General features: G+C 40.0%; 1 protein-coding gene across 1 annotated transcript; it reads right to left on the reverse strand.

The window, feature by feature from the left end:
- Positions 1-1301: 1301 nt before the first annotated feature.
- Positions 1302-18258, reverse strand: LOC140238196 (carboxylesterase 5A-like). The gene is made up of 11 exons (XM_072318133.1): positions 18057-18258; positions 11805-12010; positions 9534-9713; positions 8817-8976; positions 8522-8599; positions 7832-7950; positions 7250-7417; positions 5988-6433; positions 4585-4770; positions 3778-3959; positions 1302-1423 (listed from the first exon to the last, which is right to left on the reverse strand). The coding sequence occupies exons 1-11, from the start codon at positions 18256-18258 to the stop codon at positions 1302-1304; spliced, it is 2049 nt and encodes a 682-aa protein (XP_072174234.1).
- Positions 18259-18819: the final 561 nt, after the last annotated feature.

Below are 18819 nucleotides of genomic sequence, written 5' to 3' on the forward strand. Positions count from 1 at the left end.
CAAAAAAGAGCGATTCTAATAAAGTGGTGGACCCACACTTTATTACGATCGTTTTGTTTTACTTTGTTTTTGGATGTTTCAGTCATTCCAAACCCGATTTTCATCAAATAAACTTTGAATTCCTCTTAAAATGGTATGTTCTGTACTATACCATAAGTGTTTTCTTGGTATCTCGCAAAAAGTTAAAACCTAATTCTCATCTCCACCAATACTGTACCATCCCTTTAAAAGGGTAAAATGTGTATATAATATTAAAGAACCGGCTTACAAGCAAACTACAAATCGTATTCTACAATGATACAATTTTATGAAGATATATTTGAAAAGATTACAACTTAATTTACTTTCATTGACTTGCAATGGAATATGACAAACAAACAATTTAATAAACAGAGTAGATTTGTATCGAGTGTACGTAGAAAATGAATTTTATACGTTTTTCTCCATGTCGACCTTCCTGATCTGTGTATCACTTTCTATCGTTCATGGTTGGTTCTTGTTACGTGATAGTGTAAAAGTGGTAATTTTCATGGGCCTAAAAATTCCCGAAAGAAGTAGTCTATTTCACGTCACTTGGTAATCATTGTAACCTTTAACTGCTGGTAATCAACTTTATCACAAAATAGTTAACCATAAGCATACATATTCATCATCATGTATATTCATCACCATCATTTCGCACTGATCATCATTTCCCTGTATGTAATGAGTACTGCATCTTTTATCACAGAGAAATGGATCTATTGAATCTTCCTTTAATCTCATTCAATCGCTTTGGATTTCAAAATCCCTGCATCTTTTTGGTAGTATGGTTTGCATATCATTCAGGGAATAGAACCTCATCTTGAGCTGAAAGAAATTTTACAGCCCACAAGTGTTAATAATGATAACAATGTTAATAATAATAATAATAATAATAATAATAATAATAATAATAATAATAATAACAATAGTAATGATAATGATAATAACAATAATAATAATGATAAATAACACTTATATAGCGCTTAATACTGAGGTTTCTAAGTGCATTAATGCGGAAACCCAATTAATCATAATAACCGAATTTGTTTGCTATGTGGGGGAATTAAAGTGTCTTACCGCAAGACACCCTAGATTAAGATTGAAATGAACAACGATAACAACAACCCCCAGTTTTGGTAAGTTCTAATGCCAAACCGTGATGTGAGAACACAATCGGTCGTAAACCTATAAACAGTTCCATACTCAAACCGTCCTAAATTTATTTTTCTCGTAATCAGCATAGCGGTCATTAGCATGGGCGTTGGAACGGAAGAGTGCTAGTCACTCGTGCGCGCCGTCAATTCATTGAAGACGGCTCGCCATTCATTCAAGGCACTCTGCCACTCCTGGAAACTTTCCCGCCATTCTTCCGTATCGTCGTTTGTGCCAGTCTGGCTCCCTGGGAAATAGAGAAAAATTACGATTAGATAATGACAGCAAATTGGTCTGGATAACAGGAACTGCAGTGGATAAGACCACGGACTATCAATCACTAAGTCACTGGTTCGAGTCCATAGCTGCAGCGATTTTGCCCCTAGGAAAGAAAACTAATTCTCACTGTTGGTCCTTTTTTTCTGGTAAAAAATGACGAAATTTTCTGGTAAAAATGACGAAAAGCATGACAATAAAATCCCAGCATCCACTTCATAATTTCAATATAACGTAATGTAATGTTCAATAACAAAAAGGTTACTGCGAAGTACCTATTAAAAGACACGGTGCGTTATGAAAATAATGTCGAACTTCAGCAGGGACGAATCCAGGAATTCCGCAAAGGGGAGGCACCTTTACAAAATTAAAGGGGGCGCACGCCCCCCCCCCCCCATTTTTTTTATTTCTTTAGTTTTAAATATATATATATATATATATATATATATATATATATATATGTAGAGGGGGCGCGCGCCCGGTGCGCCCCCTCTGGATCAGCCACTGCTTCAGTATCTTTCCAGAAATGTCTGTAATTTAGCTATATCGTTAAAGATATGTTGTTTGATTCTTTTTTTTTTAAAGAGTATCAGAGTTAACTTTCTTTTGACATCCGGATATGGCTATATTTACTTCGTTACCTGCAACGACTACATCATTCCACCATGAAGCTCAATGGTTTTAGAAGACAAGTCCACCTTTATAAACATGTGGATTGAGAGACTACAGCAATATCATTAGAACACATTGATGAAAGTATGAGTAAAATCGGACAATCCGTTCAAAAGTTATGAATTTTTGAAGTTTTAGTTCCGAGATCGCTGGATGTGAAGGCTACTACAACTTGTGATGTCATATGTATATGAACGCTATAAAGAAAATACACTCAGCAAAAAAAAAAAAAAGTAAACACTTTTTTCAGTTCATATTTCTCATAAAATATTTGGCTTAAAGTTAATGTATTATACACCATATGAAAGGTTTACAACCTGATAGGTCACTTAAAATGGAAACTGTACGCATGAGCGAACACCTTTGTTTTTCTCTTCTGAAGCACAAAAGTAAAAATTGCAAAAATGAACAAATTTTCATTCATGCATAAGTTCTCGTCCATGAAACGATAAGAACAAAAGACAAATTTAACACAATAAAAACATGAATTAAGCTGCAAAAATAAACCTTTGATCTTTATAATATCTTTGAAGCCCAAAAGATCAATAGAGGCTAAAACAATGGAGGAAAATGAAGAATCTTCTGTCAAATCCAAATTCAATGAAATGAGGGAAGAGGCATTATTAACTAAAACGATAGGAATTGGAATTGATTTTTCAAATTAGGAAAATTGTGAATAATATTTGGTTCTTGAATTTTTCTCATGAATTCTCAAATTACTAAATTAAAAGAATCAAGTAAAGATGTTCTCTTCATTTAATCATCTTTGTTCCCTTAATCACTATGTCATGTGAAATTTGAGTTGATATAAAATTCTTATTTTCCCCTTTAGTTGCCCACTTTGATTTGTTTGAGGTTATAGAGACATAAAGAGAACGGAAATATATTTTTGCTATTTTATTCATGTCTCTCATTTTGTTTAACTGGTCTTTTGTTATTATTCTTATCTTGAAGGGCATTTGTAGATGAAAAAGAACATGTAAATTTCTGCAATCTTTACTTTTGTGCCTTGGAGGACAAAAACGAATGTGTTCACTCATGCGTAAAATTTCCCTTTATACTGACCTAGTAGGTTTATAGCCAATTATCTTATCTTCAATATGGTATATAACACAATGATTTTCATCAAAATCTTGTATGAAAAATATGAACTCGAAAAAGTGTTTACTTTCTACTTTTTTTGCTGTGTATAAAGAAAAATCAATGTATTTTCACTTTTCTCTTATAATAGAAGAATACATGACTTGTCGTTTTCAGGAGGCATGGAGAGTAATGTTACCCTTAACATACGGCAGTTACAAGCTGAGGGAATGTATACTTTTTTTTCATGAAATGAAATTTAGTGTAATTCTCTTTATATTTTTCTTGTATTGTTCTACGCATCTGACATCATCAACTGTAGCAGTCTTCTCATTCAGCAGTGACTACACAGAAACTTTAAAAATTCATAACTTTTGAATGGAATGCCAGATATTCCTTAAACTTCACTGATGTATTCTACTAATATTGCTGCATAATCTCAATCCAATTGAAGGTGGACTTGTCCTTCAATGAGCCCTGCGAGAAATGGAAATGAGATGATCCTTGATATCCCCTTGTTGTTCTGACTGTCTTTGCCATAATTTGACGTGTTCTGAAAATAAATGTGCTCACCGAGAAGCGCCCTCAAGCGAGGGATGTAGCCATTCCAGAAAGCAATCCCTCTCGCCCTAACGGCTCTCCGGATGGTCGGATTGAGAGATAAATCCATGTACTTCAGCTCGGGGACTGTGAACTGCGGCCAGGTCGGCAGACTCGGGTCGGCCGTGGTAATCTCGCTAGGAGGCGTCGGATTCCTGCGATAAGAACAACAAAACGATAATAAAGATAACAGTGACTAAATCGTTATTGGTACTAAGTGGTAGTAGTAGTAGTAGTCTATAGTAGAAGTAGTAGTAGTAGTTGTTGTTGTAGTATTTAATAGTAATAATACTCATGCTAACGATAATGAGAAAGATAATAATGTTGACTACTAATGCTACGAAGAACATTGATTCATATATTTTTTATAATAATGCGAAGATTTGTACCAAAGTTAATGGTAAACTTGTGGCTGATAACAATCTCTCACCTCATCTAATCTGCAACTGTTCAAAGATCGTGAAATTTTAAATGTGAGGTGGGACCACTTCACCGGGTTTGGCACTTTGTTCTTTGAATGTTCTTTCAAAGAATAAAGCAGGATCTTTTACTTCCATGAGTTGTAAGTCTCTCTTAAACGGGACCTCCACTTTATGTCCTATCCGAGAGACAGAGCGTTTTGCCAATTAACTAGAGTGGACGGTACATTTACACACAACATTGCTCAGGCATGTAGACATGAAAAGCGAACCCGGGTCATTTGGTTTGGGAGGCGGACGCGCTATCAACTGAGCCGAGTCATTTTCGACATAATCACACTACCCAATAAATATTACTTACCCCGTTTTAGCAAAATTTGTCCACATCCTCATCATTTTGGCGGACAACGCCTTTTCCTCGTCGGTGAGCTCCCGTTTAAATTTCAGGATGTCTTTGTCGAACGACCAACCGAACACGAACTGAAACTCTTCCGTGTGTCCTGCCCTCAGCCATGAGGGATTGACTGGTCCGACGCGATAAAAAGAGCTGAGCAAGTGGGAAATAAAACAGGACGAAAATAATCATTACATCACAAAAGAAAAATGACCAAGTTCAATGCCTGTTAAACATGCTTGAACTCAAAACCTTTTATCCGCGACCTTTACGAACAATGCATGAAGTGCAACGAAAATAAGTTCCTTTAAGTAAGTCAGGTGGATGCAGTGACAATCCCGACAGGATGCCGGAGGTTACTGTGAGGGTGTTGAGGAGGTACCGAGGAGATACCGAGGACATGACGAGGACATGACGAGGACACGACGAGGACACGGCTAGGAGGTTCCGAGAAAGTTCACTGAAGAAGCACTGAGGAGATGCCGATGAGGTGCCGGGGGATTCCGAGAAGTGCCGACGACATGGCCAGGAGGTATCGAGAAAGTAATGAGGAACAGAGGAGACACTGAAGAGGCACTGAGGAGATGTCGATGATGCGCCGGGGGGTTCCGAGAAGTGCCGAGGACATGGCTTGGAGACGTCGAGAAATTAACAAGGAGCCGAGGGGACACTGAAGAGGCACCGAACAGGGGTCGATGAGATGTTGCCGAGGAGTGCCGAGGACAATGGGGGACATGTTGATAGGAGGTGTCAAGTAGTAACGAGGAACCGAGGAGATACTAAAGAGGCCCCAAGGAGATGCCGATGAGGTGCTGGGGGATTCCGAAAAGTGCCGAGGACATGGCTAGGAGGTGTCGTGAACGTGACGACGAACCGAGGGGAGACTACAGAAGCACCGAAGAGGTCTTCTGCTTGCATGGAAGTAGCATCGAGCTCGACATACTTTGTAGTTAATCCGACTCCATCATTCTCGGAATCATCGTAACGCATCCATGGCGAAGGGAGGGCAATCTTGATTAAAGATTATTGGCTTCGGATACCGTTCGACTCGTATAGAATTGGTACCGCCGAAATCCTTTCTGCTCCGAAGACAAATGTTGTTTAAAATAAAAATCTAATTTAGCTAGCTGAGCGAATTTTCAGTCTAAATCGCATACACGTTAAGAACGTTAACTACAGCTTACAGTAGGCCTTACTATTTAGTTTGTTAAGGTGGTGGGGGCGGCGTAAAAGAATAATAAAGTTGATTCTCAATGGATGCAAGTAGAAATGCTTAAACAAGTGCATTAATCAATGTTGAAAGCACATCACATAACAAAGCTAAATACGATATGAAAACGCATTTATGGTCACAATGCACATCCACTAACCTGCTGGGAGTATGCGTAAACATGTACTCGTACACATCGTCAACATTGCTTGTGACGTAATGTCTCAAGGTGGAGCCACTCCCGCTTCGCCAGATGTAGTCTCCGTAATAGTCCACGTAGCCGTCGGAATAGTCCGCATCCGGGTAGTCAGCGTGCCGCCAGTCGACGTACTCCTGAAAGACGGAGTCCGCGATGAGTTCTTGTCGGTCCGATCCGAGGAGAGTCGCCGCAACCATGGTCTCGAAGGTGGACCGGTCGATGTGGGGGCCTGTCTCGCTCTCGGTGTACTCCGGATAGAAACCCCGTATGCTGCTCGTGCCCTCCTGGGCGTTGAAGCCAACCATGACTCCGTGCGGTCGATTCCCTTCTCCCCGTGACATTAAATTCGCTGGCGTGTCCGTAAGAAAGGCCCCATCCACCCGAATAAAGTACCCAGCAGTGTAGGCCTATAGAGAACACAAAGAATAAGACTTGTCGTTACCAACTCCAATATATATTATATATATAGTCTAGGAATATAATTTGAGGGGAAAAATGCCCCTAATCAAAAAGTATTATTGTGATGAACCTTATCTTCCGTAGATATGAGATTAAGGCGTAGATAACACCAGCTCAAATCGCGAGAACAAGTCGTCAGATGACACAATAGAGATACTGATTTATCGATGGACTTTCTCCACACACTCCCTAGAAGCGACGAAAACCGCCCAGCAAAGTTGTGATTGATCACATTGTGTGGGTTTTCGTTTCTAACCTCATTCCCCCCCCCCTTTTGACCTGATTGAAATGGCTGAGAAATCCACAAACACCCGAGGTCCTAATAAAAGTTGTGTCCCATCTTTTACTAAGACCACTTCTTACCCGAATTTCATTAAATAAACTTTGAATACCTCTTGGAATTGTATGCTCTCTCACATTTTATATAAGTGGTTCTAATTATCTTTAAAAAAGTTAAACCTAAATCCCTATCTCAACCAAAATTATACTATCCCTTTTGATAGTCCTATCGCGTAAGTAGTATAACTAACAAACCAAGCAATTCCACTCACAGTAACTACTACCTACAATTTGTATTTAATGCAATGAGTGGTGATTTTGATAAACTAAATTACCGTGATCATATCCGTTGGTGTAGCGGAACAAACTTTACATTTAGGAAATAGAGGGGGCAATCTAAATAAAGCCCTTCACTCTACTGTCAAGATAGTTACCCACTGTCTAAACAAACAAAAGAGTATTAAAATAAGAGTTGAGTTGCCAACCATATCCTGAATCTCAAGGAGTCTGATCTCGTCGACGGTTCTGAGGCAGGTAACCATGGCAACTGTGTCATCTTCAGGACACCCTGCGACCGATGCGAGAGTTCTGGCTTCCTTGCAATCAGTTTCCGGGTCATTACGGAAGTATCTTGGAGACAAAGCGCTACCGCTCTGCAATTGAAAAGATATTGGGGCATTTATAAACTTCATCTATTGTGACGTCATGCTCAAGAAGAAGTCTTTAAACCCCAAACCATTCTCAAGTCAGTTTGGTACTCAAAGGAGACGGCAACATGGCTGATTTATCCGATTTGACAACGACAGTTTTATAGTCTATGGATATACATCGTGCAATGTGCAGAGACAGTGAGCTGTTAAAGTAAGGAGAGAAGATGGTGGTATATCAAAAAAAAAAAAAAATGAAAGGTGAAAATGTCCAACACATGTTAAATGTCCGACGCCGAACCTGACCACACCCACAATGCTGCCCTATCACCAAAAATGTGAAAAGCTATAAAAAATGACGGTTAATGAGAATCGAGTCACTTCTTGTGGAGTCCCCAATAGCACCAGAAAGAAACTAACCTGCATGATTGCGCGACTGAAGAGGCCGTGAGCCAGGGGTGACAGAAGCAGGAAGCCCACGCTACCCGCACCTGCACTCTGGCCGAAGATTGTCACACGGTCCCTATCACCGCCGAAAGCTGTCATGAAAAGATGAAGAAGAAAAAAAAAAAGAGGAAGAGGAGGAGGAGGAGGAGGAAGAAGAAGGAAAAGAAGAAGAGGAAATAATACGCATGTGCTCTGGTTGTCTCTAGCCTAACTACGATGAACCACAATAAACATGATGCATGCTTTTTGCAACATGTTACACGGATCGCATCTTCGGGAAAGGGAAACGTGCCTGAACGGCATGGCTCGTTTCGCATTTCATTTTGCACGAAAGATGCTAAATGTTCACCTTGCAAGTTTTAACCTCAATCTGTCGAAGGCAAAGGTGTTATTCAATTAAGCAATCTGCCACTTTTGAAAACACGTATCATTTTGTATTTTTTTAGTACCATACGCAATTCTAATAAAACAAAGTTTTATTTTTGCAGTGTATGTAATTGTACCGTCACTTATGTTATCATCCAAGCTGAAGAAGTAGAAGTATGAATATATTCATCATTATAAAGGCATGGTTTTTATCATTATACGATCAGATCCCCTGGTTGCTACAATACGTGACTGAACTTCAACCTTGCAACATTTCTAGTCAAGGAAGCCACTAACCGTGAATGTTATCATGAACCCACTGCAGCGCTGCGATCTGATCCAACATGGCGTAGTTCCCGGGGGCTGCGTCATCGCCTTTATACATGGAATGGAATAAAAATGCCGGTAATTTACTGTGAAGATAATTATGACTACCGAAAAGAAAACCACGACTGTACCGATAATACCATCACATTATACTTCCACTTACTGAACTTATAATGTCTTTAATTAATACACTCTCACTTTCTGTAAGTAATGACCCAATCACCGATAATCGCCAACCCTGATAATCTTAACGAATGATTTGCACCTGTAGTGAAGACTCCGAATACACCGACGCGATATCCAACGGTTACCACGATGACCCCAGAGCTAGCCGCCAATGAGGTTCCAGAAATTTTGGCGTTTGAAGCCCCGCCAAATTTGAAGGCGCCCCCTGGGAAGTAGACCATAGCATCGGCATTTGTCGGCTGCAGAGAGACAACGTGACCCCATCGTAGGGGAGACAGTAAGAAACAAAGGAGCCGAAATCACTATAACATAAAAAGTGAAGTACCATATTTCCAAAGACAAGAATACCTCACCTGCTGTAATGTTGCATACAAAACAGCTGCTGTAACAACCCATATTTTAGAATTTTACTTATATTTTTGTATAAATTATGTATATTTTGCAAATCGGCTTGCACATATTCTACTGTTTACTAGAGTAGAATAAAAAAAATGCAGTCTAAATCTTTGTTTTTGTGAAATGCGTATCAAATTCTAGAACTGGCAAGCTTATTAACAGAATACAACTGTACTTGGATTGTTGATTATAGAATAAACATTACTACACTGATCTAAATTAATTCTATAATACGTGAATTTGATGTTGATGGCGTATTCGTTAATTGGGAGAAGTAATAATGTCAGTTATTACATTGATTGCAAATTGTAATGTTGTATAGTGATTGCATCGTTAATCCCAGGAAAATAAACTGATGTATATAAGATGAAAGCGATGACATGATGAGAACAAGGCAAACCTGAGGATTTGGCGCGAACACATTGAGGTACAGACAATCCTCGCTGGCTGGAGCTTGGGTTGGGTCCGTCACGAAATGCGAGCAGGAATCGCCATAGTACGTGGCGTTCCAGTCTCCACTCCAGGGTGTCTTGGCGACCGGGGCTGCAAACCGGGTCGGCGGATCGGCGAATGGAACGCCCTAAACCAGGGAAACATTCTCCTTTAAGTTTCTCACACAACTATTATAAAGCAGCAGAGGTCTTACATACAATCTAATGATGTCATAAGGCAAAAGCCAGTTGTAGACCCTAGTTGAAAATAAAGTTTGGTCGAGGTCCCCCGTGTACTTATAATGTGTGTATGCAAACACCTACTATAGGATGTGCTTTCAGTGAAAATAGTATTATGTTAACATGAACATGAGTTTAAGTATTATATTCAATGATATATTATGCCCGTAGTGAAAAACATAGATATGATATAAAACACTGATAGTTTAAGAGAAAGTCTACTTAATACAATGAAAAGTATGACAGATGCGTGGTAACGACTAGACAGCCTTAAAAGCGCTTGCCGAAAAGTTTATATGATTATCTGAAACTATCTTGCCAAGATAGAATGAAACGTGATACTTAGAAGGCGAAAGTTTAAGTTGTTCTGCATCAATGAACTTAACGAAAAAAAAAATCCCATTAACTGTGACCCAAAGAGGAATCGTTATAACTTGAGCTTATATTGAACGGACCTATAATGGTTTGAAGATTCGTACATAAGGATGGAGAGAACAATTTTTTTTCTGTACTGTAGATACTGACATAGTTAGTTTTTAGTGGACCTCTCACTTCTCTTTTTTCCCTCTAAACATAAATTAGTATTTTGCTGACATGTCTCTTTTTGCTAATTTTCGTTTCGCACATTTTAATGTACTTGTATGTGTATTCTTTTGATCTAATTCCTGATGAATTCTGTGTTATGTTTTGTTGGAATGAAAATGAGGATGAAAACAAATGAATGAATGAATGAATAAAATAATGAATAAGTTAATCCGTGATATTATCACACGTAAAAGCAAATGACGTGATCAATAGGAATACATAGGGAATGCTTCACGTGAATAAGGTGTCCCACCCTTTTCTTTTCTGCACAGCATTTATAAAAATACATATATACATATACATAGTTATTATGATATATATATATATATATATATATATATATATATACATGTACATATACATGTATGCATATATAATAAAGGTCAAATAGTCTTGACAGGAAGAGCCAGCAGACGGTGCAGTCGTTCCACTGGCTCCTCCTTCCTGTCACGACTATATACCAAACAATGCAGCACCCATCACGTACGTGGCCAAGGCAATTTCACGATATATATATATATATATATATATATATATATATATATATATATATATATCATATGTGTATATATAATCAGAGACAGACAGAGAGAGGGGAGGGAGCGAGAGAAACGCGTGTAACGATTAAGTGTGAAGGCACTATATTTTCACTAGCAAGATTCTTCTTACTCGTCTTTTTTAAAGTGGGGGCGGGTCCCTTCTTCAGAAGTGTAAAATCTTCTGAAGAAGGGCCCCTCTTGAGAAACCCGTCCAAATCAGTTCGTTTGCTGCAATGGATGGTTCCTGTGAGCTTCTATACCTATCGCCTGCCTATAGGTCCTATCGACCTTCCTGTTGTCGGGAAACCTTTTTAGTCTGGAAACTTGCACGTGAGGTTTTAGTTTCAGAACCCCTTAAGAGTCTCTCATTATGTTTACATTGAGTGTTTGAGTATGATTTGGAGACAATGAGTGTGGTTTAGAGACAGAGTTATAAGACATTGCGTGTCAATTCAGTATTCAATGGAGTCTATAAATGATTATACACACGTATTGGTTGCATATGAATAAATGTGTGTGTCTGTGTGTGAGCAGTGCATGCAAAAAAAAAAGAAAAGAAAATGCATGTGTACTCTGTATGGTCTGACGGACCTAATGCAGTAATGTACGATGTTCATCAACCTTGCATTACACATCCCAATGCTTTCAGATTCCAGTTCTAATTACCTTGTATTAATATTCAAGACCACTACTACTATTGACCGGCTCACGTATAGTCAGATAGGATCTACAAGGGTTGTCCAGGTACTCACGCTAACTTAAGTTTTAAACATTATTGCATGGGGGGGGGGGGGTATATGTTGAGAAATGCGCAATACCCTTTCCTTATTTTCCGCTATATACCGTTATCATTTCTTACGTAACAATCTTACTTACCAGATACACATCGACCTTAGTGTTGACCCCAATAAACTGATCCTCAACGAAGTCGACAGTTTTCCCAACCAGCCTTCCTCCGGCGACATCGACGTGGGGATTGGGGTCCTGGGCGAGACTTGCTCCGATGAGGACCCCGCATAGCAGCCACCGCATTCCAAACACTCGTGGATTTCTATCGGCCATGGCTGGTCTTACCCGTTGCCCTGAATTGTCCAATCGGGATTACAATGAAATTCATAGGCTCGGAGGCTTAATAAGTGCGTTTCTGGTGTAGGGCCTATCTTGGCATGTTGTATTTGCACAGGAGTGAAGGCCGTAAAGAACAATGACGACCGTCTCCTATTTCTGGTATGCTATTCTCTCGCTTTGTTGAAAGAGGCCGAGAGAATCTTAAGACACGCAGACGTTAAACGCTTGTGCCCTCCAGAGTCACAGCGCATACTTACATGACAGTATATGCATTTACTTCAAGTGAACGAATGAACCATCAATTACCTTTTTACCATAAATTGTCTAGACATTAATAGGCAATGTTGACTTATATTGATACTTCCAAGCAACGGCGTAGCCAGGATTTGATCTTAGGGGGGGCGGTTAGTCTGCGAGGGAGCGAAGCGACCGAGCCCGAGCGAGCGGAGCGAGCGAGGGGGGGAGGGTGTGGGAGGGGGGTGTCCCCCCTCCCACGGTAAGAACTTTTTGCATTTTGATGTTGTAAATGGTGCAATTTGATGCATGTTTTTGCGCGTTTTATCGACGTGAAACAGTCCCACTTGTTTAAGGTAGCAGTATATTTTGATGTAGATTATTATTGAACAATTTGCCTATAAAATGGTATAATTTAAACACACTTCTTATATTGATTCTTTGCACTGAATATCATGAACGCGACTGAGCCCGAGCGAGCGGAGCGAGCGAAGGGGGAGGGAAGGGTGTGGGAGGGGGGTGTCCCCCCTCCCACGGTAAGAACTTTTTGCATTTTGATGTTGTAAATGGTGCAATTTGATGCATGTTTTTGCGCGTTTCATCGACGAGAAGCAGTCCCACTTGTTTAAGGTAGCAGTATATTTTAGTGTAGATTATTATTGAACAATTTGCCTATAAAATGGTATAATTTATATACACTTCTTGTATTAATTATTTTCACTGAATATCATGAACGCGACTGAACCCGAGCGAGCGGAGCGAGCGAGGGGGGAGGGGAGGGTGTGGGAGGGGGGTGTCCCCCCTCCCACGGTAAGAACTTTTTGCATTTTGATGTCGCAAATGGTGCAATTTGATGCATGTTTTTGCTCGTTCTATCGACGTGAAACAGTCCCACTTGTTTAAGGTAGCAGTATGTTTTTGATGTATATTATTATTGAACAATTTGCCTATAAAATGGTATAATTTAAACACACTTCTTATATTGATTCTTTGCACTGAATATCATGAACGCGACTGAACCCGAGCGAGCGGAGCGAGCGAAGGGGGAGGGGAGGGTGTGGGAGGGGGGTGTCCCCCCTCCCACGGTAAGAACTTTTTGCATTTTGATGTCGCAAATGGTGCAATTTGATGCATGTTTTTGCTCGTTCTATCGACGTGAAACAGTCCCATTTGTTTAAGGTAGCAGTATGTTTTGATGTAGATTATTATTGAACAATTTGCCTATAAAATGGTACAATTTGAATACACTTCTTCTGTTAATTCTTTTCACTGAATATCATGAACGCGACTGAACCTGAGCGAGTGGAGCGAGCGAGGGGGGAGGGGAGGGTGTGGGAGGGGGGTGTCCCCCCTCCCACGGTAAGAACTTTTTGCATTTTGATGTTGTAAATGGTGCAATTTGATGTATGTTTTTGCGCGTTTTATCGACGAGAAACAGTCCCACTTGTTTAAGGTAGCAGTATATTTTGATGTAGATTATTATTGAACAATTTGCCTATATTAATGGTACTTGTGTTAATTCTTTTCACCGAATATCATGAACGCGACTGAACCCGAGCGAGCGGAGCGAGCGAAGGGGGAGGGGAGGGTGTGGGAGGGGGGTGTCCCCCCTCCCACGGTAAGAACTTTTTGCATTTTGATGTTGCAAATGGTGCAATTTGATGCATGTCTTTGCGTGTTTTAACGAGTTGAAACAGTCCCACTTGTTTAAGGTTGCAGTATATTTTAGTGTAGATTATTATTGAACAATTTGCCTATAAAATGGTATATCATTTAAACAATCTTCTTGTATTAGTTCTTACACTGAATATCATGAACGCTGTCTGCAGTTCAGCAATCAAACAGAAAAAGCATGCACACGAGGGTGTAAATAGGGGCATATCCCCTCCCACACGAAGGTGATTTTGCGTTTTCAGACCTGAAATTCAGCGATCTGGTGCAGATTTTCGGTGCAATACTTTTTCATCGAAGTGTTAAAATCACGGAATAGTAGCTCTTATTCCGAATGTGCACCATCTGTGTGTATGTATAAAGTCTAGTGAGGTAGAGCTTAGGGGAAGGGGGATTCCCCCTCCCGCTCGCGGAGCTTATATTGCGTTTTTAGAATTGAAATAAAGCGATCTGGGTAGAGCCACAGTCTACTTCTATGCATGGCGGAAGGGGGGGGGGGGGGCGGGCGAGCAGGGAGAAGGCGTGGGCGAGTGTTATCTCCACCCTTCCCTTCCGATGGAGCTTTTGCCTTTTTAAGGTTGAAATTGAGATATCTCGTATACGCATATTTGATGGAATCAACATTTGGGAAATCACAAAAAAAAAAAAAGAAATGATGGGGGGGGGGCTGAGGGAGGAAAGGGTCGATTAAAAGGGGAAATTCCCCTTATACATGAGGGAACCTTGAGTTTTCGGAATACAAGTGATAAGTCTTGTGCACTCAGAATTATTCATATTTTTTTTTTTTTTTTTTGTAAATACTAAGCTAGGGAAAGAGGCACAGAGGGGGAGGGTTTGGGAGGGGGATACCCCCTCCCAAGCACGAGAGATTTTGCATATTTTGAATTGAAATTCAACGATCTGGTGCACACTTTGAGTGAAATATTCAAAAAAATATCTTATTTGATGAAAGGTTGCAAAGGAGACCCGCTTCATGTGCAAGCATACAGTATACACGCATTTTTTTTTCCGCCTCCCAAATCCCCGGTCCAAATCTTAGGGGGGGGGGGGGGGCGACCGCCCCCATCGCCCCCCCCCCCCCCTGGCTACGCCAGTGCTTCCAAGTATATTAATGTATGTATATAGTTACCACAAACCATAAGTCTAAAATGCTGAACTTTGTTGAAGCGAAGTCCATCAAACATTGCGGCCAAAACAATCATTATCTTGTTTGGCACATAAAATTCTCCAAAGCTCCCGTTTGTGTATGAAAATCTGATGTGTCTATATTCAGGGTGAATTGTGGTGGGAACTCCCACAACAGCCAATGAACTTGTGCATTGTGATTGTAATTGTGTTTTATAGGGTGCACGTCATGATCGAGTTCGACACCCACAAGTCATTCAGCCCACGAATTATATACAGTCCACGAGCTATACAACCTGCGAGTCATATTATACAGACAACGAGTCACACTGCCCACTAGTTACACAGACCACGAGTTAGACACTTGGTGAAGAATTCCCATGAGTTCGACATCAAGTAGAATGAGCAAGCGAGTCATAACACGGTCCACCAGTTCGACACTAGGCATATCATGGAGCTACTGTTAGTAGCTCCATGGGCATATCAAGCCCACGAGACCGACACTATAGGCAAATCAGGCCACTGTAAGCGGCTATTTATTCAGCGTACATACGTATGGGTGGAAATTACTGATCTCTATAGAAGAACAAGATCAATGGTGAAATTAGATGATCTGCGGAGATATGTGCTCTTGGAGTGCTTGTCAAATTCATAATTCATTAAATATCCTCAGATAATTATGAAAGAATTCTGAATATACTTGATCAAACATTAAAAACAATATGCTCTCCAAATTAGAAAAAAAAAAACAAATCACGTCGCATATTTTCCTTATGCATTGTGGAAACATGCACACTTCCTAATATTTGTACACCTATAGAAATTTACCTTTCAATTTCACACATAGCTGTGATTACGGCTTCGCGCCATGACGAGTAATCAAAGAATGAACTACGGGTATTGGGCTCACACCTGTAAATAAAATGAATGTCCCAGACCCCCTTCACAAATTCGTACCAAAGATACCAAAATAAATGAAGAAAAAAAAAAGATTAATTAAAAAGCAATAACGCAGTTTGGCCAAAAAAAAAATGAATAGCTGCAATTATTGAGTATGAATTCCTCTACAAACTGCATTTTGGTTGGAAGATGAAAGCTTTTCTCATGGAATTTGAAGGGACTACATTTCATTGGGTACATGTACAAAAAATAGGTGGGTTTTGAGTGAAAAGAACTCGTAGTCTGGCTTTGCGGACCCTTGGACAGAGTTTGAGCTTAAGAACGCACCTTGGGACTTTGATGAATGAAAAGATATATCTCACTTATCCAGGTTAGTGAAGATGAGACATCTCATTTCTCCCAGCTATTTTAGAGAATTTTTTTGAATTTTGAATTTTAACACACGTCTCTATATATGGGGAATTGTTTAGCCGTGTGAGCCCTAAAGATGCTGTAAGATATGAGCTACTTATACACGGATCAGATCTAAATTCTCTGCAAGCGACAGGGATGCTGCTGAGGATGCTGGCGACTCCAACGGCAGCAATGAATTGTGGGAGCAATTTCCGCGCTCGCGGGAAGAACAGCTGAGGGGGCTAATTTAGTTATCATGACAACTTCTGTCTTCACGCAACTCTGGTGGTTGAGCATGGCAGTATGAAACAACTTATCCCGAACTAAAGAAGCTGGCTGCAATATTGTACGCAAGCTTTGTACTCGTTGTTGTGAAGCTAGAGTAAACCGTAAGGAATGAAGAAGGGAATCTTCATCGTGCTTATGTTGTTTGATCTCACTGGTAAGTTAACTTGCTTCTTTCTTTGGTAGACGTACAGCCGTGAAAACAATCTTTCAAAGCATTGGAATATGAAAAAAAAAAGCAAGCAAGTTTCCGCACTGTAACCACGGTAACTGTGAAGTCAGTCGTTGCATCTCCAAAAGAAGAAAATCCGCCGATATATATATATATATATATATATATATATATATATATATATGTATGTGTGTGTGTGTGTGTGTGTGTGTGTGTATGTGTATGTGTATGTGTAGGCCCTATATTCTAAACATGGGAATTCTTGACATTACATTACATGATATTAAAGCAACATTGTTCCTATAGATATGCTGAATGAATACTTCACTAAAATTAGACATGTCATATTTACTTTTGAGAAGAATGCACTAAGTCACTCTTACTTCTACACTGTTAAATCGTTTGGGTTTTTTTATCGACTTAAATCTTTGATCTGAAAGACAAATGGCGGTGAGTTGGCTCAGTCGGTAGCGCGTCTGCCTCACGATCACGCGGCCCGGGTTCGAAGCCGAGTCTGGACTGAGCAATGTTGTGTGTAATCATACCGTCCCCTCTAGCAAGAGGCAAAACACTCTGTCCCTCGGATAGGACATAAAATGGAGGTCCCGTGTATGAAAGAGAAACAACTCACGCACGTAAAAGATCCCGCTTCATTCATTCATCGCAAAGAGCAGGGTGTTAACCCGGTGAAGTGGTCCCACCTCACATCCAACTGGACCCCATGGAAGACCAGCTTAACGTAGCTGAATATGGGCTATCCAGCCATCTTCTTAGATGGAAAATGAACAAACAAACAAACAAACAAACAATGTTTCTGTTATGGAAAGCTAGTTAATCCTTGATTAAAGCTTGATTTACGTCAATACTCGGCGAGAACACAAGTCAACAGAGAGCCTTCTACTTAACAACTTTTCCAAGTCATGTAATATGTTAATAATCTACCGGACTACGGTATATTTCACGTATGTAAATAAGCTCATTGCACTAATTTGCATGTTTAAGACACTTGTATCATATTAATATGGAAACTGTTGTTACAAATGGATTCCTTTTCAAAGAAAAAGTTGTATTATCCGTGTTTTCAGGTCTCCTGGATGAAAATTAGCAACAATATTACACATTATGCTAAATAGCCGAATTTCCTCATTGCCAAAGGCTGCTATATGGCAGCCAAGCTTAAATCAATTCCATGTGACCTACTCATCAAGAACGCAAGTCATCAACAACAACAACAACAACAACAACAACAAGAAGAAAACACGAAGCATGCTGAGCAGGGCAGATCGAGTTTCCCGCGTTGAAAGATTCAACGATTCCTCCCAAATTCTGGCTGACGACAAGTGATCTGGGCCCCATTTCATAAAGAGTTGATATGATAGAAACTCTTGCTGAAATGGTAATTGTCATGGTAACGACAAGAACCCAGCTTCCTGATGGGCTGTTGCTATTGGAAGTTGCCATTCCAGCAAGAGTTGCTATCATTATGGGGCCCTGTTCTAGACCGTGCGGAATTACAATCCAGCTAAACCTACTGCTTCTTTTATTGTTGAAGGGCATTTATATTCTGTACATTTTAGTACACGCACGATGGTGTGGAACCTAGACAAGGTCATCGTCGACTGTATCTCCGCCTGCAAGTGAATGACTCTTGTGATTACAATGTCACAATCCAAGACTCATTAATTGTCATTTCGGATTTGCCCCGTGAGATTCCAATTTCACATCTTCATACTTGTCATGTGAGAATTGAATCAACGAAAAAAAAAAGATGTTTAGACAATGGTAAAAGTGCAATACTTTTGTAATCGATTTCAAAATAAATTTACAAGCATGAACTCCATATGTATCTCAATTTTACTTTGTCGCGTAAGATCAACCTTTATTATTTCAGTCTTGATTTCCCAGTGTATGACCTCTGACATTTTTTCTTTTACCCCTGACATTTTTTTAAGGACTGACATTTTCCCGTGACCTTTGTACCTCAGATATTTTTTTAATCCGATATTTTTCTGTCTGACATTTAAACACGGAACCCTTTGAAAT

Source organism: Diadema setosum, chromosome 14 (assembly GCF_964275005.1).
Source record: "Diadema setosum chromosome 14, eeDiaSeto1, whole genome shotgun sequence".
In the NCBI taxonomy this organism is placed as follows: Eukaryota; Metazoa; Echinodermata; class Echinoidea; order Diadematoida; family Diadematidae; genus Diadema; species Diadema setosum.

Excerpts from the sequence above, each read along its gene's own strand:
- LOC140238196 (XM_072318133.1), bottom strand. The coding sequence starts at position 18,258 with ATGATAGCAACTCTTGCTGGAATGGCAACTTCCAATAGCAACAGCCCA. Across the intron at positions 8,977-9,533 it reads TGTTCGCGCCAAATCCTCAG|CCGACAAATGCCGATGCTAT; the intron begins GTTTGCCTTGTT and ends GTCTCTCTGCAG. Across the intron at positions 4,771-5,987 it reads TTTACGCATACTCCCAGCAG|CTCTTTTTATCGCGTCGGAC; the intron begins GTTAGTGGATGT and ends CCACTTGCTCAG.